A 26,730-nucleotide genomic window follows, 5' to 3' on the forward strand; every position below is an offset into this window, starting at 1 on the left:
ATGTTCTATGGCAGACGTTAAGGAAAGACAGATGACCAACTTTATGCTTTTGGAAGGCAAATAAATAAGCCATGTTATTGGGAGCTAAAATGAAGTCTTACATATTTCTCAAATTAATTCAGCATTTGGTCTTTTCACTGGTATCTGAGTTTTGAAAATCTCCCTTCTCTAATTGTTGACTCTGCTCCCTCTACTAGAACCTTGGTTAAATTGAATGGGAAAACTGTTTACTTGAAATTCAATAATGTCTTTTCTGTGTTGGTCAATAAGTCCCAGATAGAAGTAAAGACAAACTTTAGCTAGAAAATTATTCCCATAGCCTAATTTAAAAGTGCTAACTATGGCATGGGGAAATTTTTGTCTCTCATTTTTCCAATGCACATCAGTATGCGTAGGATTATTTTAGTTTAAAGAAAGGAAATGTTTAAAATAAACACATAGGTCATCAAATACAATTCAGGGGCTATCTTGTAATATTTTATTCTTTTGGAGAATTACATTTCTGTTTTTACTCCTTTGTTTTGGTTTAAAATGCTTGAAAGCATTGCAAAAATAACAAAAACTCATTAATTATATTCTGGGCACTTCAAAGAAGCTCAGAATACACTTTAAAAGCATTACATTCACATTCTCCATATCACTAAGGTAAGAAAGTGAAGATTATTCTATTTCACAAAGGACATTTTCACTTTAGGAATAAGTTTATGTGTCTGTGCAGGCTCACATACTATTTAATTGCGAATCAGAGTAGAATCTGTGTCCTCTCAATTTGATTTTAAAATACAATCATATTTCTACATTCAACGGGAAATTAACTAAAAAATTAATACGTTTTATTGGCTTCCTTTTATTTTTTTCTATGAGTTGTTCATTAATGTCTCCTTGATAAATAGATAAGCATTTATAATAATTTTTAGAAGTGCATTTTAGCTAACTGTTTAAAGGAAACACAAGGTAGATACAGTAATCTTTAACATCCTTAACCTGCTTGCTGTACTATCCTCCCAAACCCACAAAAAACATGTTTGTTAAAAATAAGCCTCCTAGAATAAGAAAGGAAGGGAATAGTGCCAGAGGATGCAGCATTCATTCAGCTGGTCAATCAACTGGAGTATTTACTGTGTTTCAACCACGTGCCAAATGCTGTTAAAAGCTGGCGATTCAGCACCCCCTTGCCCTTATGGCATTCAAGAAAATAAGGCAGTAAGTAATGAAAGATGTGACCACAAACTTTTCTAAGTGAAAAGAATGGAGAGGAGGGAGGCAGGGAGAGGCAGGAAGAAGAGCAAGGAAAGGACATATTCTTTGAGAGGACATATTCTATATTGGAAGATCAAGAGGACTTATCTGGGGGGGTGAGGAAAGCTATTTAAGAATGAAGAGGAGCCAGCCATTGGAAGGGACGGTGGGGTGCAGATGAGCATTATGGGCAGAAGTTAATGTACAGAAAAATCCCTGAGAAAGGAAAGGGCTTGGGGTGTAGGAGGAACTTAACAGTGGTGGGTATAACAACCAAGGTAGATGGAGGGATGGAGGGACCAGTGGCTCAGGATGAGGATGGAGAGTTAGGCACTGTTCAAGCATTCAGGGCCCTGTCAACCACGCTTAGGCATTTGCATTTCATTTAAGAAAGCACAGGAATCCATTGGAGAATTTTAAGTGGTGCCAGGGAATTATCTAGTTCTGTTTTGGAAATCTAAGTTTGGCTGCCATGTAGAACAATCTATAGAGCGGGCAGGAGTGGAAGCAGGAAGTGGCCAAGCACTTAAGAATGAGGAAGGAGGCTGGGTGCCGTAGCTAATGCCTGTAATCCCAGCACTTTGGGAGACCAAGGTGGGCAGATCACTTGAGGTCAGGAGTTCGAGACCAGCCTGGCCAACATGACGAAACCCCGTCTCTACTAAAAATACAAAAATTACCCGGATGTGGTGGCTTGTGCTTGTAATCCCAGCTGCTCGGGAGGCTGAGGCAGACACGCTTGAACCTGGGAGGTGGAGATTGCAGTGAGCCAAGATCATGCCACTGCACTCCAGCCTAGATGACAGAATGAGACTCTGTCTCAAAAAAAAAAAAAGAGAATGAGGAACAAGTGGGATGAAGCAGGCAGGCCGGGAGGTGTGACTAGAGAGAGTTAGTGAACACTTCCTCTGGACAGGACCTTGTACCAGACACTTGACCTGTAGTGTCTCAAGTCTGCACAACCCCAGCAAAGCCTGGGAGCAGAAGCCCATAGGACAAGCATTCTCCAGATCCCTTCTCTTGAAGAAAAGGTTTACTGGAAATGTACTTCTTGTGTCAATCCGAAGGGGGAAACCTTAGGACCCATTGGGAGAATAAAAGGCAGTCTGGTTTGACTGGAATATAGACTCTATGGAAAGATTTAGAGAGAAATAAGCCTAATCCAGTGGATTAGGACTGGACCTGGAGACTTCAACCAACAGCTGATGAGATCCTTTCAAGTATCAGATGCTGCACTAAGGGCATTTGCCTATGTTATCTCATTTAATCCTCACATGGTGGCATAAAATAAGTGTTACAGTACATTAGGACGTTAAGGCCACAAAAGCATAAAAGTGACCAAGGTCTAACAACAATAGGGTGGCAAAACTGTCATCTGAGACCCTGTTCTCTTTCCTAAATCAGTAACTCATTTTATCTTTCCTCATACGATAGCTAGATAACAACATTTAGGCTCCATTCTTCAGATCATGGGCAAGCAGCAACGGCTTTTTGAACCCATGAAATGGGATGGGATGACAGATCAAATTGACCTTTTTTCTTTTTCATTTATTACACTGTAAGTTCCAGGATACATGTGCAGAACGTGCAGGTTACGTAGGTATACATGTGCCATGGTGGTTTGCTGCACCTATCAAACCATCATATAGGTTTTAAGCCCCACATGCATTAGGTATTTGTCCTAATGCTCTCCCTCCCCTTACCCCCAAGCCCCCGACAGGCCCCAGTGTGTGATGTTCCCCTCCCTGTGTCCATGTGTTCTCATTGTTCAATTCCCACTTATGAGTGAGAACATGCAGTGTTTGGTTTTCTGATCTTGTGATAGTTTGCTGAGAATGATGGCTTCTAGCTTCATCCATGTCTCTGCAAAAGACATGAACTCATTCTTTTTTATGGCTGCATAGTATTCCATGGTGTATACGTGTCACATTTTCTTTATTCAGTCTATCATTGATGGGCATGTGGGTTGGTTCCAAATCTTTGTTATTGTGAATAGTGCAATAAACATATGTGTGTGTGTGTCTTTATAGTAGAATGATTTATACTCTGAGCCTTTGCATGTGTTTCAGGATATTCGATGAAATGTGGGTGGGGAAAGGAAGATTTCACCCTGTTGGCATGAAAGGGTCCCAGGGTCACACGATGTTAACTGCAAGATATTTCAGTTTATTGATTATTGCACAAGGTAGGGACAACAATGGGAGTTTCTGCCTGAGAGAAATGAAATAAACCTCATTCTTTTAATTAAAACTTTTAGAAGATATTTTTTGAAATGTTGCCTGGGGGGTATTTTCTGTATAATTATTATGGAACCATTAGGTGCAGCCACAGCTCAGAATTATTTAACAGACATAACAGACACTCAATAACACAACACCAGAGTCACTTCCTAGATGCAGTGCATCATTTTAGCCTTTTGGTCTGCTTTTTATTTTTTCTTTTCATTGTCCAATTATAAAGTAATGAAATTATCTGCTAAAGGAGATTTATGGTATAAAAGGAAAGTGGGGAGGGAAGGTACCTCAGATTCCCTCTTTTGAAGGGAAAAAAAGTCATTAGAAGTTTACTTTTTCTTTCATCAAAAAGGCAAAACTAATAGTTTTCTGTGTGAAATTCATGTGTACCAGTCCAGTGATTCTCAACCAACTGTGATTTGATCTTAGGGGACATTTATTTGGCAATGTATGTATTAGTTTGCTGGGACTGCCATAACAAAGTACCACAGACTGGGTGGCTTAAACAACTAAAATTTATTTATTTTGTCACAATTCTGGAGGCTGGAATTCCAAGATTAAGGTGTTGGCAGGGTTAGTTTCCTCTGAAGGCTCTCTCCTTGGCTTGTAGATGGCTCTCTTCTCTTTGTGTCTCCACATGGCCTTCCCTCCACCTGTCTATGTCCAAATTTTCTCCTTATAAGGACAACAGCCATATAAAATTAGAGCCCACTCTAATGACCTTATTTAAACTTAAAGACACTATCTACAAAAAAATAAAAGTCACGTTCTGAGTTAGTAGGGGTTAGAACTTCAACATACAAATTTTGAGGCAACACAATTCACCCTATAAAAGCCTAGAAAAGTATTTATTGTCACAACTGGAAGGAGGGTGGGTGTTAATGGCACTTAGTGGGTAGAGCCAGGGAGGCTGCTAAACCCCCTACAATCTACAGGACAGCCCCCATAACAAAGAGCCATCCATCTCAAAATATCAATAGTGTCAAGACTGGGAAATTCTTTCCTACTTCCAAAGCCTGTAGTTTGATTTTTTTTATGCATAAAGAAGAGCAGAATATATTACTCTAGTGAATACTCATATCATGAATTACAGCACAGTCTTCGTTAGGACTCTGCAAATATCCATCTTCATATATTACACACAGAAACAATATTTCTTCTCCAGATTTCAAAGCAGCTTCTTGGGAATATAGTGTAAATTGGGTTCTGACATTACTGCACCCCTAAGACAAATTTGGGAAAATTTGTGGGCATCAAAGTGCCCTGTAAACTGTAAAGTTCCAGACAAATAAGTTACTGTTATAAGAAAAAAAAAAGGAACCACGATATAAAATATTAGCGCCTTTATCCTTAAAGAAAAAAATTAACTCCAGATGGATTGAAAAGAGGGAAAGACTGAGGCGAAGAAGTCCACTAAGAGCCCACTGCTATTGCATGTCTTCTCCCAGAAAAGTGGGAAACTCAGGATTCCAACTGGAGTTGTGGAATCTGGGGCTGGGAGAGAGATGAACTGGTGGAGTCAAGAAGGACCCAAAAACTGAGATCCAAAGGCTAGGTAGAAGCAGAGTAGACTGTTCAGAGAAGGGGACTGAATAAGGAGTCACTCCAAAGGGACTGGCAAAGAGGAAAGCCAGAAATGCCACCAAGGCACGAGAAACCAGAAAAGTGGAGAGGAGACTTTTTCTGGGGTACCTCCTCATGTGTATGGTACTTCTTAAGAGTGAAAATGATCAGACAAAGAACCTGAATTTTAAACTACAGCAGCAAAAAAGTGGAAATTAGACCATGGATTTCAATGTGCAGCATAGCAGCAAAGGGGCTGGCCTCACAAGCCTTGGAGTCACACAACTGGGTTCAGACTCTGACTCTGCTGCTTACTGCCGTGTCACCTTGGGAAAGCTACTTAAGTTCTACATGCCTCTGTTTCTTTACCTTTAAAATGGACTGTTGTCTGTAGATTAATTAGGTTGCGTGTGTGTGTTTGTGTGTGTGGTGTGTGTGTGTGTACATGTATGTGAAGTGCTTAGCATAAATAACATCAGTTATGACTACTGTGGAAACATTTCAGAGATATAATCAATAGGACTGATGGCCATTTCGATGAGAGTGGGGATGAATGATAGGATGATGTAAACCAGAGGTTTCCAGCTTGATCAATAGAGAGTATGGAGATGTATTAATCAAAATGAGAAAACAGAAAGGGAAAAGCTGGTTTGGAGAAAAAAGAGAAAATAATGAGTTTAATTTGAGATGTGTTAGGTAACTGGTCAGTTAATCACCTGGAGAAGTTCCTTCAGGAACAGGTAAGAATCTGTAGCTCAGATGAAAGTTCAAGGCTAGAAATTGTTCATAATTTCTTGTGCTTATTGATGTCATGTGGCTAAATAAGATTTCCTAAGAAAAACGTGTAGAGAGAAAAAACAGAGGCAGGAGAAATAGAACCTTAGGGTATTCCTGGATGCTTAAGCTTTGCTGATGATTTTAATAACGGTACAGTCCTTTAGAGTTTATAAAGCACTACACTATCTTGGGGGAAAGAAACTGGTTGCTCTTGAGAGTTTTTGAGATATGTAGAACTGTTATGCTAAACGATCAAACAGCTATATGGTTGATATCACTATTATTATTTGAGCTTTTAAATCTGTTTTCCCACATTATTGCCAGCCCTATTGAGTCCACCTCCTACTGGTAATTCACTGCTATGGATTTAAAACCGAAACAAACACCAAGAGCGCTTAAATAAGGAATACTTCCCTCTGAGTGGGGTCTTTTCCTCTTGAGGAAAGTGCATAAACCTTTGTGCCCGAGGTTACAGGCTTTTGATTCTGGATGTTCACAAAGGGTTTGGTTTGCTGTCATTATTGTTGTTTTCTGTGTATGTTTTGCTTTGGTTTTGTTGTGTTGACTGCTTGCTTCCTTCTCTATTTTGGGATGTGAGCTGAGTACACACGGTTCCTACGAAAGTGACCTCTCCACAAATAACTACATCTACATCTATCATTTTGTTGTTGACATAATATAAATAGGGCAGAGGAATGCCCAGTCACATTAACTATTTCTATCTATGGAGATTAGAATGATAATGTAAAAATTTTCAAACGAGCTTTGGTTTAAGTGTCTCTTCGAAGTTCCCACTAAAAAATTAACATGCTATTAATATAACCATTTAATAAGTGATCAGTAGAACCTAAGCCAGCTAGCTCTAAACATTTTTTAGAATTATCCTATAATTTAAAAACAAATTTTCAAGATAACTATAAACATCAATATGCTAGCATTACCATACTCTTGATATATCTGTATAGGCAAGAGTTGTAATTTGTAAAAACATTAAGGGATTCTATGCCAGACAGTAAATATCTCAGGTAAAAAAGAGAAAGAGAGGGAAAGTCTATGTTATTATAATGATAATAATAGCAAATATGTAGTGTTTATAATGTACTGGGTATTGTTTTAAGTACTTTACATATATTAGCTCAATTATTTCTGTTAAAGAAAAATCTGAAACAATAAAATTTTAAAGAGTTTATTTGTGTAAGAAGTAATTTATGAATTGAGGAATACCAGACCAACAGAAATTTAGTGTTCCAATGTCAGAACATCAGAAGCAAGCATTTAATTTAAAAAAATGAGGAAATAAAATGAAGAAATTTGAGGCTAGGTACAGTGGCTCATGCCTGTAATCCCAGGACTTTGGGAGGCTGAGGCAGGAGAATCACTTGAGGTTACAAGTTCAAGACTAGACTGGGCAACATATTGAGACCCCATCTCTGCAAAAAATAAAATAAAATACAATAAAAATTAGCCAGGTGTGGTGGCATTCACCAGTACTCCCAGCTACTGGAGAGGCTGAGGCAGAAGGATTGCTCAAGCCCAGGAGGGTGAGGCTGCTGTGAAGCATGATTGTGCCACTGCACTCCAGCCTGGGCAACAGAGCAAGACCCTGTCTCAAAAACAAAAAAGAAATCTGATTGGCTTACACAATTATCTTTTTTTTTTTTTTTTGAGAGGAAGTCTCACTCTGTCTCCAGGCTGGAGTGCAGTGGTGCAATCTCAGCTCACTGCAACCTCTGCCTCCTGGGTTCAAGTGATTCTCCTGCCTCAGCCTCCCGAGTAGCTGGGATTACAGGTGTCCGCCACCACACTCAGCTAATTTTTTGTATTTTTAGTAGAGACAGGGTTTACTATGTTGGCTAGGCTGGTCTCGAACTCCTGACCTTGTGATCCGTCCACTTTGGCCTCCCAAAGTGCTGGGATTACAGGCGTGACCCAGCACGCCAGGCCAATTAAGGCTGTTTTTTTAAGATCTAGCTGGTTTTATTTGTTCAACAATTTTTCAGGCCTTATCTCTATTTTAATTTTACTTTAATAATTCTCCCTTTTTGCTCATCCTCTCAACAAGCTGAAAGTGTGACCAAATAGCATACTGTTACTCTCAGTTGCTGCTGTTGACACAGTTACTGGGATATAAAGTCAGGTAGATGTTGTTATCATCATTAGAGTCATATCGCTGCCATCAGGAAGTACATAGTCAATGTCCTCGAGTTGTCTGAGCCCGACAGCAATCATTTGACATGTGAGTGGCTGTTAAAAAATATTAAAAACCTGTGAGAGGATAAAATGCCCCAGGGGAGTCAACATCATGACTATAAAGAAAATAAAAATCAAAGGTTGAAAAATTCCTCTGAGCAAAATTTCCAGGAGCCATGATTTTACCAACTGCATAGATCAATGGAGGAGGCAGTGCTTATCTGATGTAAAATCTGGATTTATTTGTTAATATTCTTTACATTTTGGGCAACAATATCTGATTCGTCAACATAAAAACAACTTTTTTTTTCTTTTTTACCATGTAGGGCACAATTGTGTTGTGCTGTGTTGAGCAGCTAAAAATATCAAGAACCCGTTTATTTTGGAGTGCCACTGAGGTCAAATTATTTATCTCAGATTGTACTCCTTGAAGAGAATTTAAAGTATCATTAAAACTTCTTTAAAAAGTTGTTGAAATACTAATAAGTGATTTTTTCAATTCGGAGACTTCTAGCTGAGAAAAAAAAAAGAGGGGCTCTTACAATAGAATGGAATTTGAAAACGCCTTTGTATGCTCGCGTTTGGAAGACCACAGAGGGCTCCTTTATGAGGGCCACTTCATGTACAAATGACCCTAAGTTAAGGATTTCACTAGCATTTAAAGAGTCATATCTGGTCATTTTGGGTAAGAGATAGCCCAAACCACAGTATCCACACCATTTAGGTGGAAAACCTTTATATATTTTGTTGTCACACAAGATGAACAACCCAGAATTATTGAGAGAAAAAGTCAAAGGGGATCCCGTGACTCACCAGTTGGGAGTAATATAAATGTCATGGTTATTTTTTGTCATCTCTACATTTGTACATTACCAGGTTGAATGGTTATGGTTTAAATTAGAGTAGGAACAAAAATAATTTTATAAACGTGATAAAGTAACCCATGCATACCATCACTAAACAAGGATGATTGGCTTTCTTTTCAAACATGTCTCAAATATTGCTCTATTCAATAAACAAAAGTATTAATTTTATACAGTGAAACCATGGGGGAATTTCATTTGTCTTCAGTGTTTTCACTGAACAGTACTTTTAGTGATTTTTGTCTGTTTTGTTTTGTTTAGAGACAGGGTCTCACTCTGTCACTTAGGCTGGAATGTAGTGGCATAATCATAGCTCACTGCGGCCTCAAACTCCTGGGCTCAAGCAATCCTCCCTCCTCAGCCTCCCAAGTAGCTGGAGCTATAGGCCCATGCCACCACACCCAGCTCATTTAAAAATTATTTCTGTACGAGGTCTCACTTTGTTGCCCAGGCTCATCTCTAACTCCTGGCCTCAAGCGATCCTCCCACCTTAGCCTCCGAGGGATTGTTTAAGTGTTAGTCACCGCACCTGGCTGAATTTTCTAATGATATGTTCAAGGATATCATGGTCATGTTTTCATGTTGTATCTGTGTTATTATACATAGGGGTCCAGTCTTCATAATCTGTGTCAAACCAAAGAGTTTGATTACAGAGGGAGTCTAGAATACTCCCTAGATTGAACCCAATTCTGTGAAGGTTTTCTATGCGTAAGGATAAATTAGCAGTAATAAAATCAACAGTAGTTATACGCCATCCCTTTTTCTTTAATAGCTTCTTTCTAATGCTAAATTAGTCTATTATAAATAGGAACTGAACTGCCAAGAGGAGGGTACCAAGCTTTTTTAGAAAGCCAGTTTCCTGAATTGCTCACCCAGGTATGTGTGGGAGCAAGTTTTAATATTAACTGTGTTTTTTCCTGTTCATCCAGATGGCTATATAGGTAGCAATTGCTTTGGTTAGTGAGCTATACTTTGAACAGTAGACTTTAGAGGATGTTCAATTTGAGGAGTGAAAGTCCCCAACTAAGTAAGAGTACAAGTTTGAACATTTTGTGTTAAATGTAAAACAAAAACAAGTCTTTAGCCAATGGAAAATAGTGACATGAAGTCTTGTTTGGTGATCTTGGGAAAGCTGTCTACTGTGTGATGCCATCTACTTAAGTCACCTATAGGTTGACAAGCCCAAAAGTCTAAGGGAGCTTTCTTTAGTTGAGAGACATGACCTAAGTTTCAAGACTCTGAAGTTTTGCTGCAGTGTGAGTAGTAAGAAGAAATAGTATGGTCCCTTTCAATGAGGCTCAAGGGCAGTTTTTCTCTGGTGTCATTTTCAAAAGACCCAATTTCCAGGTTCTAGGCCATGGAAGGTTTGATCAACAGCAGATGGGTCATGGAAAGCTTTCTTCACCTGGAGAAAATATACTTTGGCATAATGGATCAATGTTTTGCAGTATTGAGTTATATTAGCGAATAAGTCCAGGAGATACATGAGGCTCTATTTTCAAAGACACAGGTCTCCTTGTTATTATTTTATAAGGGGCCAATTTGTAATTTCCCATTGGGGTTGATCTAATTGCCATTAAGGCCAGTGGTAAAACTTTTGGCCAAGTTAATCCAATAAACTTTATTAATTTAGGTAATTTTAGTTTCAAGATGCCATTCATCCTTGTAACATTTTGAAAGGACTGAGGATGATAAGGGCAATGGTAATGCCATTGGATTTGTAAAATCTTATTTAATTGTTTCATAACCTGTCTAGTAAAGTGAGTTCCCCTATCTTTGGAAATCTGTCCAGGGATGCCCACAGAGGAAAAATGATTTTAAATAAAATTATTATTACTGTTGTGACATCAGCTTTTCTACAGGGGAAAGCCTTAATCCATTCTAAAAACAGACATACTATCACAATAATATATTGTTATCCCACTAAGGGTGGCAATCAAATGAAATCCATTTGTAGATGTTTAAATGGCCCAGCAGGTGATGGAAATATACCACTTGAATCTTTAAGAGTCTTTCTGGGATTACTGGTTTGACAAGCCACACAATGGTTATAAAACATTTTTGTTGTTTTAGAATAACCATCCTACCAGTACTTTTTAACAATTTGAACCATTTTATCCATACAATGGTGAGTAATGGCGTACAGGACTTTTAAGAGTGGCATTTTCAGGGCCTCAGGAAGGATTAGGCAGCTATCCAAGCTCTTGGTGAGTCCTTATTTAGCATTAAATTTGCATCCTTTTAGAAAACATTTTTGTTGTTCCAATTCAGGTGCACAGCATTGTTTATTGAACAAATGATCATAAGTAATTTGATTTGAATTGACTGTATAGAGTTCATACAGATTGCATATTTTAACAATTTCAGTGGTAGTCAACTTGACATGAAAGTCTGCTAATCCCTTCCATTAATATTTAGGTTTAGTTTTATGAATATGAGCTTCAGTTTTAATAATAGCAACCCATCAGGGCAGTAGAAGAGCCAAAAGAAATTAATCTACCTGTGACCCTTCTTGATGGGATTTCCACTAGAAATGAGACATACTCTTTGTTTCAATAACACTCCAAAATCATGGACCACTCCAAAAGTGTATCTATTGTCTGTGTAAATGTTAACTTAGGCCAGGCATGGTGGCTCACACCTGCAGTCCCAGCACTTTGGGAGACTGAGGTGGGAGTATCCCTTGAGCCCAGGACTTTGAGATCAGCCTGGGCAACATAGTGAGAACCCATCTCTACAGAAAAAAGAAGAAGAAGAAAATTAGACAGGTCATGGAATGGTCGTCATCCTCCCACCACAGCCTCCGAAGTAGCTGGGACTATAGGAATGGTGGCACATGCCTGTTGTCCCAGCTACTTAGGCTGAGGTGGGAGCATCACTTGAGCTCAGGATATTGAGGCTTTGGTGAGCCATGATCACACCACTATCCTCCAGCCTGGGCAACAGATTGAGACCCAGCCTCAAAAAAAAAAAAAAAAAAAAAACCCATAAAAATCAAATAGTAACTTATTTGGTTTTGGCTACATGACAAGCCCTAGTTAAGAGAATATAATGTTGCAGGTTGTGCTAACTTAAACTGTGAAAGAGTTCCCTTTTCTGTTAGTTCATACTGAGTGGTTATAGCATATTCTGTTTCGTATCTCCTTTGTATATTTTTTGGCATAAGACCCATTAACAAAAAGTATTAATTCAGGACTATCTAATAGAATCTCCTATAAATCAGTGTGAGGGGTCAATAGTTGTGATACCACACTCACACATTTATGGTTTTCTCCATCATTAGGCAGAGTGACAGGGCTAATCAGAGATTACAATATTCGAGATGGAGATTTGGAGTTTACAGGAGAAAGATGTCATAAGATGTTAGTCTGCTTGGGTCTGACTGGAATCTAATAAATGTATAACTGTATGTTGAACTCGTAGGTAAAGTTTCATTTCCTAACACTAGGTCAGATGAGGTTTCTTCTAATTTAGCTGCTGCTGCCACTATTTTCAGACAACTTGAATATGCTCTGGCCACTAGATCTAACTGGAGACTCTAATAAGCAATCAGTCGCTTTCTTTCCCTGTGTTCCTGAGCCAGGACTCCCGAGGCCTAACCATCATGTTTGTAAACAAACAATGTAAAACATTTTATATAATTCAGAAGCCTTAAAGCTGAAGGCTGTTGTAAGGCCAGTTTTATCTGATGGGAAGTTTGTTCATGATTACCTTCCCATAGCAAAGACTTTGATATGGTTTGGCTGTGTCCCCACCCAAATCTCATCTTGAATTGTAGTTCCCATAAAACCCACATGTCATGAGAGGGACCTGGTGGGAGGTAATTGAATGATGGGGGTGGGTTTTTCCAATGCTGTTCTCATGATAGTGAATAAGGGATCTGATCGTTTTATAAAGGGCAGTTCCCCTGCACATGCTCTCTTGCCTGCCACCATGTAAGACATGCCTTTGCTCCTCCTTTGCCTTCTGCTATGATTATGAGGCCTCCCCAGCCATATGGAACTGTGAGCTCATTAAATCTCTTTTTCTTTATAAATTACCCAGTCTTGGGTATTTCTTCATAGCAGTGTGAAAATGAACTAATACAGAGTTTAAGACAGATTTTTTGTAAGTTTATATAAGGGGGATGCCAACAGAAAAATGTTGAAGACCCAAGTTTTATAGTATCCCCAAAGTCCAAGGAATCCTTTTAATTATCTCTTAGTCATGAGTCTAGGGAAACCTTAGATTGACTTTTTTTTTGTTCAGGTGAGAGGGAAAGTCTCTTTCCAGTCAAATCATGTCTTAAGTAATAGACCTTTTCTTTAAAGTTTTTCCATGGAGACTTTATGTCCCTTCTAAGGTAATGGTTATAAGAAAGAAGTTGAATCTATGACAGAGTTTTATCTGGTAGAAGAACATAACTATAAATTATTTACATATTAAATAGTAGTGGAATTTCTAGGAAATTGTGAGATTGACAGGTCTTGGTGTAATGCCTGAAAAAAATAACATGAGGCATCAGTGGACCCCTGTGGCATTACAGTCCAGGTGTATTGCTGTTTTTTCCAAATAAAGGCAAACAAATATTGGCTCTTCTTATCAAGTGGAATGCTGAAGAAGACAGAGCAGACATCTATCACTGTGAATCATTTGGCAGCTGTAGGCACACTAGATAACAAAGTGTTAGGATTTGGAACCACAGGAAATTTTGGAATTATAATTGTATTTGTTGCACATAAGTCTTGAACAAATCTCCAACCTCATCCATTAGCTCTTTTAGCTAATAGAATTGGAGTATTATAGGGACTAGTACAAGTAATTACAAATATTTGTTTTATTAACTCCTCTACAATTGGTGAAAGTCCTTGGATTGCCTCTAACTTTAGTGGTAAATGGGGAAATTTAGGCAATGGCTTAGAATGGTCTAGTTGGATATTTATAGGTTCAGGACTTATAATTTTTTCTGTCAGTTGAGGAGGAAGCCCACAGATATTGGGGTACTCCAGAAAGGTTGGGGTTGGTATAAGTTTGGCTTTCAACGTTATCAACTCCCACTCGTAAGAACAAAGCAGTTTAGGTTCAGGAGGATCAGAGACTTCTAGGGTTATTTTTCCTTCTGAAGAGAGTTTTATGTGTCTTCTTAGGTTAGAAAGCAAATCTCATTCCAGTATCTTTACTAGAGTGGTGTCACATAGTAAGAAGGCATGCTTCTCTGAAACTAGTTCAGCATTTCAACTGGTTTAGACATAGGAATTCTCTGAACTTGATTTGAAACCCCCACCACAGAAATATTTTTTCACTCCAAGAGATGTGTTGGTTTATCAGGGTGGGGTTTAAAGTGGATAAGGTGGTTCCGGTATCCACCAACATTGTGTATACATGACTCCCCATTGATCTTGATCTGAGTTTCCTTATAAACATAAGGGTATTATAGGAAGTAACTTACCAGAGAATCCCTCAGAACCCCATTCATGTTAATTATTGTCTTGAGAGCCAAACCGTTGGGAATTTTCTCTAACAGAGGAAGTTAGGGACTGATACTAGAGTGGACAATCTTTTTTCCAATGGTCTGACTGTTTCTAATGATGGCAGACATCTTAAGGTACAGGGTTTCTTTGTTCAGGACCTCTTGATTTTGAGTTATGATATGCATGAAGAGGCCCTCTTGGACTTTGTCCCTGTAGCTGTTGCAGCTGTAAACATAGAAGCCTTTGATATTTTTTCTTTCAGCATTTCACCTTTTTCTTGTTCTAAAGTTCTCTCAAGATGTTCAACCATGATGACTAATTCAGCTGTATCAGTAACTTCCCATCCAATCTTTCATTTTTTAATCAGGTCACCAAGCTTTGGTCAGAGCCCATGAATGAATAAGTCTGTAAGAGCTATTTCAGTTTCAGCAGAAAATTTTCCCTGCTGTATTTTAAGACCAGAATGTTTAACAAATCTAGCCTTGTAATCAGAAACTAATTTATTTCTTTTTGTTTGTATACATGGTTGAATAATGGACCAATCTTTTGTGGGAAGACAATAGGGATCGTTTCCAACAGTTTTTCGGCTATTTTTCTGGCATCTTTTTTACCATCCCTAGAAGTAACTATTGAAGAGTCAGCAGTCCTTTCCTCAGGCTTATCCCATCCTGCTCTTTTTATCCATTTGTGTACATCTCTGGGTCTTAATATTATGTGTATAAACTGATATAAATCAGGAAACACAGGGTCATAGACTCCTATGAGGATTCTCAATTCCTCAGAAAATTTTTGTGGATTTTCTTTGCAATTTGGAAAATATTTTGCTATGGCTCTGAGTTCAGTTTTTGACCAAGGAATAAAATTATTTATAGGAGCCAAACCTGGGTATTCTGAGGGCCTAACTTTATGAGGCATTTACTTAACTTCCTTCCTGTCTTTATTCTCCAGATAAAAATGTAATTGAGCAAAAGGATTAGTAGGTTTAGGAGAAAGAGATGGTTTCACCAATGAGTTTGTGGATTTAGAATAATTAGGTAGAGGAGAATAAAGGCAGGAAACAAAGTCACATCAGTTACCACATAATTTCCTTACTTTTGCTCTCAATTTATTGCTTAAGCTTTTCAGTTGTCTTATTTGATTTTAGTAAATAAGCTTTTTTTTTTTTTTTCGAGACAGGGTCATGCTCTGTCGCCTAAGCTGGAGTGCAGTGGTGCCATCACAGCTCACTGAAGCGGTGACCTTCTAGGCTCAGGTGATCCTCCCATCTCGGCCTATCAAGTGGCTGGGACCACAGGCATGGGCCACCATGCCCAGCTAATTTTTTGATTTTTTTTTTTTTTTTTTTTTTTGAGACGGAGTCTCGCTCTGTCCCCCAGGCTGGAGTGTAGTGGCGTGATCTCGGCTCACTGCAAGCTCTGCCTCCCGGGTTCATGCCATTCTCCTGCCTCAGCCTCCTGAGTAGCTGGGACTACAGGCGCCCGCCACCATGCCCGGCTAATTTTTTATACTTTTTTTAGTAGAGACAGGGTTTCACCGTGTTAGCCAGGATGGTCTTGATCTCCTGACCTCGTGATCTGCCCGCCTCAGCCTCCCAAAGTGCTGGGATTACAGGCGTGAGCCACTGCGCCCGGCCTTGATTTTTTTTTCTAGAGACTAGGTCTCACTATGTTGCCCAGGCTTGTCTTGAACTCCTAGGCTAAAGCAATCCTCCCACTGAGACCTCCCAAAGTGTTGAGATTACAAGCATGAACCACTGAACCACTGCACCTGGCTTGAGTAAAGAGTCTTTTAGAGAGGCAATTTTGGATCAGCTAGTTCTTTGTAAGCCTCTGTATGCCAATCAAAAAATGCATGCCATTGTTTCTGAGGTATTTAGGATCCATTCTTTTCCATTATGCCCCATAAATAAACAATTTTATCTAGATTAAAACTTCCCCATTGTGGCCACTGCAACTTCAAATTATTTCTTGTAGGCACACCCATTTTTCTAGAATGGCACAAGTTTGCGGTCTATAATTTCTAAATAAAAAATTTGCTGGTGTTCCCAGCAGAGGAGTCCCAGACTCCTTAGATACTGACAAACCCATAATATCCTGTCTTTTTAAAATTCTATCTACCTGAGGCTTCCAACTACAAACTCAGTCTAGTTCCTATTGAATACCCAGTTTAACCTCGAGATCCCAATCTGGATTCCAGATCTATTCTGGAAACTAGTGCACTAGACTGGACCTAGTCTAGTTTATGTCAAGCACTCAAATTTGATCTCTGGTTACAACAGGGAATAAAATGATTCAGATAAACTTGGAGAGCTCAGGACACAAATTGTGGAGCTTAAAATCTGAGAGGGACTTAACCAGGACCTCCAGATGTAGTGAGAAAGCAGTGAGCTCCATGGGCTCAGCAGGTACCTTTTGCCTGGTTCCTTGATACACCCAGTGGCATGGCCCAGGGGTTTGGGGCATGGGGGGGGTCTCCTTTGAATCCCACTTCTGACACCAAACTTAAAGAAAATCTAAAGCACAGCAAAATTTTAGAGTTTATTTGAGTAAGAAGTAATTCATGAGTTGGGGAACACCAGACCAACAGAGTTTTCGCATTCCGGTGCAGAACATCAGAGGCAAGCATTTATGGGAAGATGCAAAAGTAAAACAAAGAAATCAGATTGACTTACAGTTACATAATTATCCTTTTGGGGGTACTTTTTTGGGAAGTTCTTAGTCACATAATTATATCTTAGTTGGCTGCTTATGATTGACTAGAGTTAAGTTTAATTTCTGTTCAACATAAACATTTACCAGAAATGTCCCAAGTTAAGTTTAGCTTATATCTGCAGTGTGACCCCAGTCAGGTTCCACCTATATTTGCAATTTAAGCTAGATGAAGGCTACTTTTAAGCCCTAGCTGGTTTTATTTGCTCATAAATTTTTCAGGCCTGGTCTCCATTTTAATTTTACTTTAACATTTCTCATAACAATTTTATGAAGTAGATACTATTATCTCTATTTCACAGATGATGCAGATGAGGGAACTGAGGTACAAAGATGTTAAATAACTTGCTCAAGATTACTCAACTCTGAAATATCAAGGCCAGGACTCAAACTAAGACAAAATATCTACAGAATACACACTTTTAACTATTACACTATTAACTCTTTCAAAAGAATTCCTTTGAAACCTCAGGAGAAGTAATATTAGAAAATGAGAGTAATATTAGAAAAAGAAAGATTATTAGCCCTTTCCTTACTTATCAGTGTATAGTTTCACTTGTTACAGCAAGTATGTTTTACTTCTAATTCAAAGGTCATCAAATAAGATAAAATGTTCTGCTGGCACTTTGCAAAAAAAGGGTATCCTGATGGTCAAAGTCACGTGAAAAGATGCTCAGCTCTATGAGACATGAGGAAAATGCAAATTATAACCACGATGTGATATCACTGTACATGCCAAAATGACTAAAATAAAAAAGAGAAAAAAGCCAGGCAAGGTGGCTCACGCCTGTAATCCCAGCACTTTGGGAGGCCAAGGCGGGCGGATCACCAGGTCAGGAGATCAAGACCATCCTGCCTAACATGGTGAAACTGTGTCTCTACCAAAAATACAAAAAATTAGCTGGACGTGGTGGCACATGCCTGTAGTACCAGATACTCGGGAGGCTGAGGCAGAAGAATCACTTGAACCCAGGAGGTGGAGGTTGCAGTGAGCTGAGATCACACTGCACTCCAGTCTGGGCAACAGAGGAAGACTCCATCTCAACAAAAAAGAAAAAAAAAAAAAAAGAGAGAGAGAGAAATGATAACAATTTTGGTGACAACAAATGGAAACTACTGGATATGAAATAATTGGTATTCTTATAGGCTACTTGCGGGAGTATAAATTGATATAACCACTTTAGAAAACTATTTGGCAGTATCTATTAAAGCAGACATATGCATACACCAATACTCAGCAATTCTACTCCTAGATATGTACCTAACAAATATGTACACATATGAATGTTCAATAAATGTGTTTAAGAATATTTATAGCAGTACTGTTCATAATAGTCACAAACTAAAAACAATCCAAATCTCCATCAGCAGTTGAGTGGGTACATAAATTGTGGTGTAATGATAAAATGAAACACTATGTTGCATTAAGAAGGAATAAACTATTGCTATGCACAACATAAGGATAAATCTAACAAATATAATGAGTGAAGAAGCTAGACACAAAAATGTCTATAAATGATTTCATTTACAGAAAGATTAAAAAGAAGCAAAACTAATATAAAATGTTAGATGTCAGGAGAATGGTTACTTTTGGTGGGGAGCAATGAATGGAAGAGAACATGAGGGGTTTCTGAGGTGATGTCAATATTCTATTTCTTGATTTGTGCTAGTTTATGAGGTGCGTTCACATTGTGAAAATTCATCAGGGGCCAGGCGCAGTGGCATGCCTGTAATCCCAGCACTTTGGGAGGCCAAGGTGGGAGAATCAACTGAGCCAAGGAGTTCAAGACCAGCCTGGGCAACATAGTGAAACCTCATCTCTACAAAAAAAAAAAAAAAAAAATTAATTAGCCAAGTATGGTAGTGCAAACCTGTGGTTCCAGCTATCTGGCAGGCTGAGGTGGGGAGATAACTTGGGACTTGGAGGTTAAGGCTGCAGTAAGCCATGATCATGCCAGTGCACTCCAGCCTGGGTGACAGAGTGAAACCTTAGTTGAAAGAAGAAAAGAAAGAAAGAGAGAAAGAGGAAGGAAGGAAGAAAGGAAGGAAAGAAGGAAAGAAGGAAGGGAGGGAGGGAGGGAGGGAGGAAGGAAGGAAGGAAAATTTATCCGGCTGGACACAGAATTTATGCATTTTCCTGTATATGTTATACTTCAATAAAAAAAATTCTTAAGGATACAGTGTTTTGGAGTTAAAAATGATAACATTTTAAAAGTACCTGGAAATAATACTATTCATACTATAATAAAATGCTACTCAAGCCTGCACCTTGCCTTTTGAGATTCACAAGAAGTATATTGTCTCTAGAAGTATATTTGAAAAGTGATCGATTAAAAAGTGCTGGAATGGCTCCAGCCAAGATCCATTGTTGTCAAAGGTATCTGGCAGAGAGCTAAATGCTACTGGATCTCCAAAGACAAATTTAAAATGATTATACTTAGAAGAAATAGGAATTGCACTGTGCTGCTAAAGATGTAAATATTTGTCTTCGACTGTGGCAGAGATTAAAGCAAGAGCATCGATTTTTTTTTGTTTGTTTCCTTAATTTTTTAAAATAGTAACACTGTAAAAAGGACTTCCTTATTCACTGATTCAAATACCAAATCTCAACTATGGCTGAATTTTAAGATGATGAACAAAGTACTTACTTTAGTCATCTCCCTCACAACAAATCCATAGAAATGATAGGAAACATACTTCAGAAGAAGAATATGAAGAAAGGGAAAAGAAGGAGAAAAGAAGTGGGGAGCAGAAGGAAAAAGAGGAGGAGAAGCAGCAGTTAGTGGCACGTGGGCATGGGGGTAGAAGGGCACCTTTCAATGAATGAGAATCTTTGAGGAATCCCTAGGAAAGAAAACAAATAGGATCAACTGAAAAGGAAAATTTAATTACAAGCAAAAACAATCACTGTGAAAGGTGAGCAAAACACAAAGAGAGTTTGCTCCCAAGAGTATTTTATTTCAGAAGAGTTCTATACCTCATGCTCTTAGAGGCAGTATAGCCATTTGTCCAGGCTGCTACAACAAATTAGCATAAACTGGGTGTCTTAGACAACAAAAACATATATCTCACAGTTCTAGAGGCTGAGAAGTCCAAGATCAAGGTATCAGCAGATCCAGTGTCCTCTGGGGGTCAGCTCCCTCAGTTTTCAGTTGACAAACTTCACATTGTATCCTTAACATGGTTCCATTGTGTAGTGGTTAGCATTTTTGTTTTACACACGTTGTATCCTTAAGTGGCAGACAGCGGAGCCCTCTCATGTCTCTTTTTGTAAGGACACTAATCTCATCATGGGGGCTCCTCTTTCATGACCTAATTACCTCTCAAAGGCACCATCTCCAAATATCACCACTTTAGGGATTCAGGGTTTAGCATATGAATTTGGGGGAACACAAACCTTCAGTTTATAGCACACAGTAATGTGCTGTAGTATGCTAAAGGGGAAGGGATCCATAAGGAAGGCTAATAAGGAGGAAGGTATGGGTATTGTAAGCAGGGGACAAAGGAGAACATCCCTGGTGGTCCGAAGAATCCCAGTTATTTCCGTGCAGTAAGAGGACAGGTGCCCCATGAGCATGATGGGAGTGGTCATTGATGAAGAGGTTCAAGGCAAGTGGTAAAGGCTGGCAGCAGTTCCCATGGGAGTAAGTTGAGCAACAGCAAAGCACAGAATTGGGCACTGGTGTTACAAACACACAAAGACCATGAATTTTTAGTCACCGATCTGCACATTTATGAGGTTTTTTTAATTTTCTGGTAGCACTCAGTATCCTGGGATAATAACAGAGAAGATAAAGGAATCATGGTGTTTTTCCAGAGCTGAGGTTTTTCCAGGAAAGTAAAACAAACGACAGGGGCTAGGGAGTTGAGAGTGTTGGTGACATGGTGATCCAGGAGAGCAACAGCCTAGGTTTTGGGGCTAAGATGAGCTTTGATACAGGATGTATCAAAGGACTGGAGGTTGAAATAGAGAACAATGAAGATGGAAAGATAAGAGGTTGTGTCAGAATGGCAAGGGTCTGTTGAACTAGATCTTGAATGGCCTTGGAAGAGATATGGGGGAGTGGTAATTTGGAAATGGAGAGGATAATGCATTCCAGGGAAGAGAACCACACATGTAAAGACACATGCAAAGGGAAACGGTAAGAATTTCCATGTAACTAGATCACACATTGCATGGAGGAAAGTGGCATGAGATCAAGATGGAAACCCACATTAAACCAGATTGTGAAGAGCCTGAGGAGTTTGGGCATCATTTCCTCCCAGAGGCAGGAGCCAACGGAAGTTCTCAGATAGTGCTGTCCTGTATGGCTACCGTTGGACAGGTTGTATCCTGCACAGAGTCTCCTTCATGGGGTCTAAACTCTAGATCGAGCTCTGCTTGCCTGCTTGCTCTGTAGCTGTTACCCCAGGAGGAAGAGGGTATTTTCTTTAATTCTTCAGCCCCTCAAGAGAGGGAGCCCTCTTTTAATTCATCTACCTGAGGGGCTGCATTCCTTTTTGGGTAGCAGTGGCTCTGTGTAGAGTGATGACCAGACAGACTTCTCAGGGCGACTTTTCTGGCCGTGGTGTAGAAGATGACCCAGAATGAGGAGACACAGTAAACATGGAGAGCAGAACAGTTTTCAGCAGTACAAGGGCCTAACCAAAGGCAGCCAAGAAGAAAGAAGAGGGGCCAGATCAGGAAGCGAACTCTATAGTACAATTAACACCAGGGGGCTTATGGACATAGGGATGGTGGGAAAGGGAAAAGTTAAAGATGACTCAGATATATTCTCCACTGTGTTCCTAGAATAAAACCTGACCACATTAATGCTTAGTTAACATCTGTAAAATGAAAAAAAAAAATAGAGCTTCAAGTAACAAAACCATTTTTAAGGGAAAGATACTGTCTGCTGGGATGGAACCCATAGGAACCCATAAGAAACAGTACCTTTAATTATCTTAAGCTTCCTCAATTTCGAGTTGTAGAGGTCAGAGAACTGGCCTAGAAATTTAGAGTTACTCCAGGCAGTTGTTTTCAGCCCTGGCTGAACATTCGAGTCACCTGAAAAGCTTTTAAAAACTCCAGTGCCCACACTGGATCAGTTAACTCCAAAATCCTGGGGATGAAACTTAGACATCAACATTTTTTAAGACAGAGGCTCACTCTGTCACCCAGACTGAAGTACAGTGGTGTGACCATGGCTCACTGCAGCCTCAACCTCCCAGGCTCAGGTGATCCTCCCATCTCAGCCTCCTAAGTAGCTGGGACTACAGGCACACACCACCACATCTAGCTAATTTTTATTTATTTATTTATTTTAATTTTTTATTTTTTTGTAGAGACGAGGTCTCCCTCTGTTGCCCAGGCTGGTCTCAAACTCTTGGCCTTAAGCAATCCTCCCACCTCAGCCTCCCAAAGTGCTGGGATTACAGATGTGAGCCACTGTGCCAGTCCAGACATCAACATTTTTTAAAGCTCCTGGGTTGGTTCCTATATATAACAACTGCTCTCATGGAATTTGCAATCTGTATTCTAGATTTCTAGATGTGATCAGTAATATAGCATAGATAAGAGGTGGATCAGAGACAGGGCAGAATGGTTTAACTTATTTGACCGTCTTGTCACAACAGAAATCAATCATCCATTTCTTACAAAATCCTTTTACATAATGACCAGTTCTTCAAAATTAATTTCTATATCTTGACAAAACATCAAGAAATTCATTATGTGGCTTCATTGATTTTTAGGAAACTGAATTATGGGCAAGATGTGTTTTAAAAAAACAGAGCATTTAAAAATAATTACTTAAAGAGTAAATAATGCACAGGCTTGGAAATTATTTTAAGACCCCCTCATTTGCTGCTAAGGTTATATGTGTACCAGGTGTCAAAAAGACCAAATGCTTTAGAAAAATAAAAGGAATGGTTTAAAAATAATTTAAGGGTCAGAATGAAGATATTTTGCATAAATTAGAAAGGTGGTACACAAAAATAAAGAAAGCAAAACAAAACAAAAAACCCTAGGGCCTAGACCTCGGTTCTAGGCCTGGCCTTTCCCCCTAAATATTGCACTGAAACTTAGAGGCCACCTCACCTCACTGAGCCTCATTTTCCTCACCTATAATGAGCATTCTCACCCTGGTGAGTTTCAGTCCTCTCTAACAGCCAAACATTCTCTAATTCTATCATTGGTAAGTCAAAGATGAGCAGGCTAAAAGTAATTTAAGCCTCACCATTCTTGATATGAAGGCAAGAGGAGCATCGCTCACCAAAGAGAAGTCAAGGATCCACCCCAGGCCATGGCTGTTTTTATTGATCCACAAAGGATAAGAATTTCAGAGTAAAGTCTGGAAACTTTTGTAGTCATTTAACTATTTCTGTTAAATCACATAATAAAATATTGAGCCTTGTATTTTGTATATCTTTGTATTTTTATTTCACCTTTTTAGTAATCAATTTTTATTATAGTTTATAATAGTGTAAGTCCACAGCAAATTAGAAATTTAAAAAATTTCGTCTTTCACCGTGGATAGTTTGGAATACACTGAGCTGGAGAACCATAATTACATTTTAACATCAATGTAAAAGTGCACACAGAAGGGAAAAAAGCAAATGCAGGCAAATTAATTTTTACCTTGTCCATTTTGAATTTTATTTTAGAGGCCCATTTCATTTGGTCTTAGATCATTGCTATTAAAAGTTATTTTCTGCTACAAGTTTATATGAACTGCTAGAGGCTTTTTAAAAGAAAACAGCCTGTATTAGAAAACAGGTGGTAAGGGGTTGGTTTTCTAGTACTAGGTCATTATCTAAGAGGAATTACAATATGATATGTCAGGTAGCACAGTAAAGTTATTAATTCCTGTTGGAAAAGATAGGTACTTTCCTTTTTTTTTTTTTTGAGACAGAGTTTCGCTCTTGCTGCCCAGGCTGGAGTGCAATGGTACAACCTCAGCTCACTGCAACCTCTGCCTCCTGGGTTCAAACGATTCTCTTGCCTCAGCCTCCCAAGTAGCTAGGATTACAGGTGCCCACCACCATGCCCGGCTAATTTTTGTATTTTTAGTAGAGATAGGGTCTCACCATGTTAGCCAGGCTGGTCTCAAACTCCTGACCTCGGGTGACCCACCTGCCTCAGCCTCCCAAAGTGCTGGGATTACAGGCGTGAGCCACCATGCCCAGCCAGGTACTTTCCTTTTTAAGAAAAGAATTAAGTCACTCCCTTTTGATTGGAAATGGCTAATCATAGGGTTTCAAGCTATTAACATAGAGACACCCTTGTTTAAAAATAAGGAAGGCTGCATAATGAGGTTAGTTTTCCCACGATTATGCAGCTAATAAATAGGAAAGTCTAGGTTCCCACCCAAGATGCTCTTCTCAGGCTTGCCTGCGCTTTCTCTGCTGCCCTAGTCTCCTCCACCATAAAAAGTGTTCAGGTGGGAACCAGAGAGTGAATGCTTACATAAGCCTCACTTCCAGGTGCTTGAAATAGGGTAACAAATATTAAAAATAATGTGGAGTGCTTATGAATCACCTTAATATGTAAATGACCATGTTCTATTTAGAGCTTTCTGCAGATAAACAAGATCAATGTTTGTTCTGAAGTGATTTGCACATCACACAGAAAAATATGAGAGAAAATCTATGCTCTCCACACCATATGTCTTGATGTCGAGACTGGTTTGATCTGTGTTACCAATAGACATGCCCCAAAATCAAACCACCTTGATCCTTTTAGGAAATAAGTAGGATATCAAATTTTAAAAAGTGAATATTCCTGAGAAATATCAAGTCTTTGCAGAGATTCTATAATCACTGTGAGGAATCCAGAAACTGCATTGATCAGTTTAAAACATGGCTGTTCAGTGAACTTAATGACTGTGCTATTTCACAGGAATGTTTGCCAAAAAAAATGAAATTGTTTATCAATTACTTGACTTTTTTATGTAGACAACGCCAGAAAAATCCAGATTTTTGGGATATGGACAATGCAAAAAAATTTTAGTCTATATTTATGGCATTGTCTAGTCTTAGCTTAAGAACACAGCATTTACTTGGCTTCATTATTTACTGTTCACTAACAGATAATAAAATTAATAGCAATTTGGGGGTGGTGCCATACTCTGAAACAATTAATAAAATATTTTCTCTTCTTTGCACATTATTGTGACTTTTTAAAGGCAAAGAGTGAATGATTCCTCAATTCTTAGCATCATTGATGTAAAGTCAATATTTGATAAAAGAACCAAGTTATATTGTGAATGAAATCAGCTGGTTAGGTGCAATGGATGTGTCCACTTTAATAAAAGCAATAATTCAGGTTGAAAAGAACTTCATTTTCTTTTCTCAAGATAAATTTTAATGGAGGCCTGGTCTGAGAATACAATGCCATAAGTTCTGAATCTTCAGGTTCGTGCAACAAGTCATTTCTTAAGTGACCTTCAGCTGACTACATAAAATCTGAATTGGTCTTGATTAGAATCTGTCCAGCTGTCAGTCTTTTGGCCTCTGAGATACAGAGGGCATATACCCATGATGCTGTGGGGTTATGTAAGAGACAGTAAAGAAATAGGGGGGAAAAAAAAAACCAGAATAAAATGTAATTACACAGAGTTTCGTTTAAAACAAAAATTGATTGAGTTCTGCTTAAAGTGGCTTGTTGTTTCCTGTGCCAGGAACTACTGTGCAGGCCCAGCAGGAAGTGTGCTACAGAGCAGGATCACCTTACACCCTCGTTTTATGGTTCATTTCACTTATTTAATGCAATCTGAGAACCTGCAAAAGGAACATGTTAGAAGGAGGGAATAGGCTTTTTGTCTTGTTTTGTTGTTTTTTTTTTTTTAAATTTCTTTGAATCAAAACATTTGTTTTTACAAGGTGCTTAAAGTCCCAGAGAAACAGGACTTCTAGAGTTGCACGGTGAAGACATTTCTCTTTGTCACACAATTTAAAGCAAGACACAAAGTTGAGTTATGTCTAGAGTTGAGTTATGTCTGTTTCCTTTGCTGTCCTACTCACATAAATGTAAGCATAAAGAATTACAACCATGCCCATGAATGGTCTAAATAATTTTGAATTCCATGTAAGTTCCTCCTAGGGTCTCTAATTTGATAGAGAGCCCATGATGTTGCAGGGAATGTTGGAGAAAAGGAATTAATATTTAAGATGTAGAATAGCAATTCATTTGTCAAGCAGGGGAATGAGTTCACTTTACTGTATTGTTTGGAAATGTGTGAATTGAACAGCTGGATTTCCTTGTGGTGGCATTCGCTGCTCCTCACACGCTGTCTATTTTCCCCCCCAGAGACCTCAGTATGAACAACATCAGTCAGCTGCTCCCGAATCCCCTGCCCAGTCTCCGCTTCCTGGAGGAGTTGTAAGTATCACTGTAGTCTTGATGCATCCAGTCAACACTGGGCACATTCTTGTGTTTGTCTCTCATACTTACTGTGGGAACCAGATAAAACAAGGCAGAAAACCTGTCAGCACCAACAATTTCAGAACATGAGGAAACACTTAGTTGGGAGGGGGCAAAAATAGAATTGCTTATGATTCTGGAAATCAACTTATAAAAGAGTTTACCATAAGGCTACAACTTTCTAAGGTGAGACTGAGCCAAACAAATTAAAATTTTAAAACAAAGCCTGTTTAAAAGAGCTGGATAGCTCTTTGGAAATAGTTAAGCAGCAGGATATTAAAAGTTTGAATACTGGTTCATGTT

The 26,730-nt window shown here is 38.9% G+C and overlaps 1 protein-coding gene across 4 annotated transcripts in view; it reads left to right on the forward strand.

The window, feature by feature from the left end:
• LGR5 (leucine rich repeat containing G protein-coupled receptor 5) overlaps nucleotides 1-26,730 on the forward strand; it is a 148,095-nt gene that overhangs the window by 38,200 nt on the left and 83,165 nt on the right. For all 4 annotated transcript variants that reach the window (XM_003313863.5, XM_003313861.6, XM_009425842.5 and 1 more), the window contains exon 2: nucleotides 26,314-26,385. In XM_003313863.5, the coding sequence (XP_003313911.1) occupies nucleotides 26,314-26,385 (72 nt within the window). The remainder of the gene's footprint in view (nucleotides 1-26,313; nucleotides 26,386-26,730) is intronic.

Source organism: Pan troglodytes, chromosome 10 (genome assembly GCF_028858775.2).
Source record: "Pan troglodytes isolate AG18354 chromosome 10, NHGRI_mPanTro3-v2.0_pri, whole genome shotgun sequence".
NCBI classification, from domain to species: Eukaryota; Metazoa; Chordata; class Mammalia; order Primates; family Hominidae; genus Pan; species Pan troglodytes.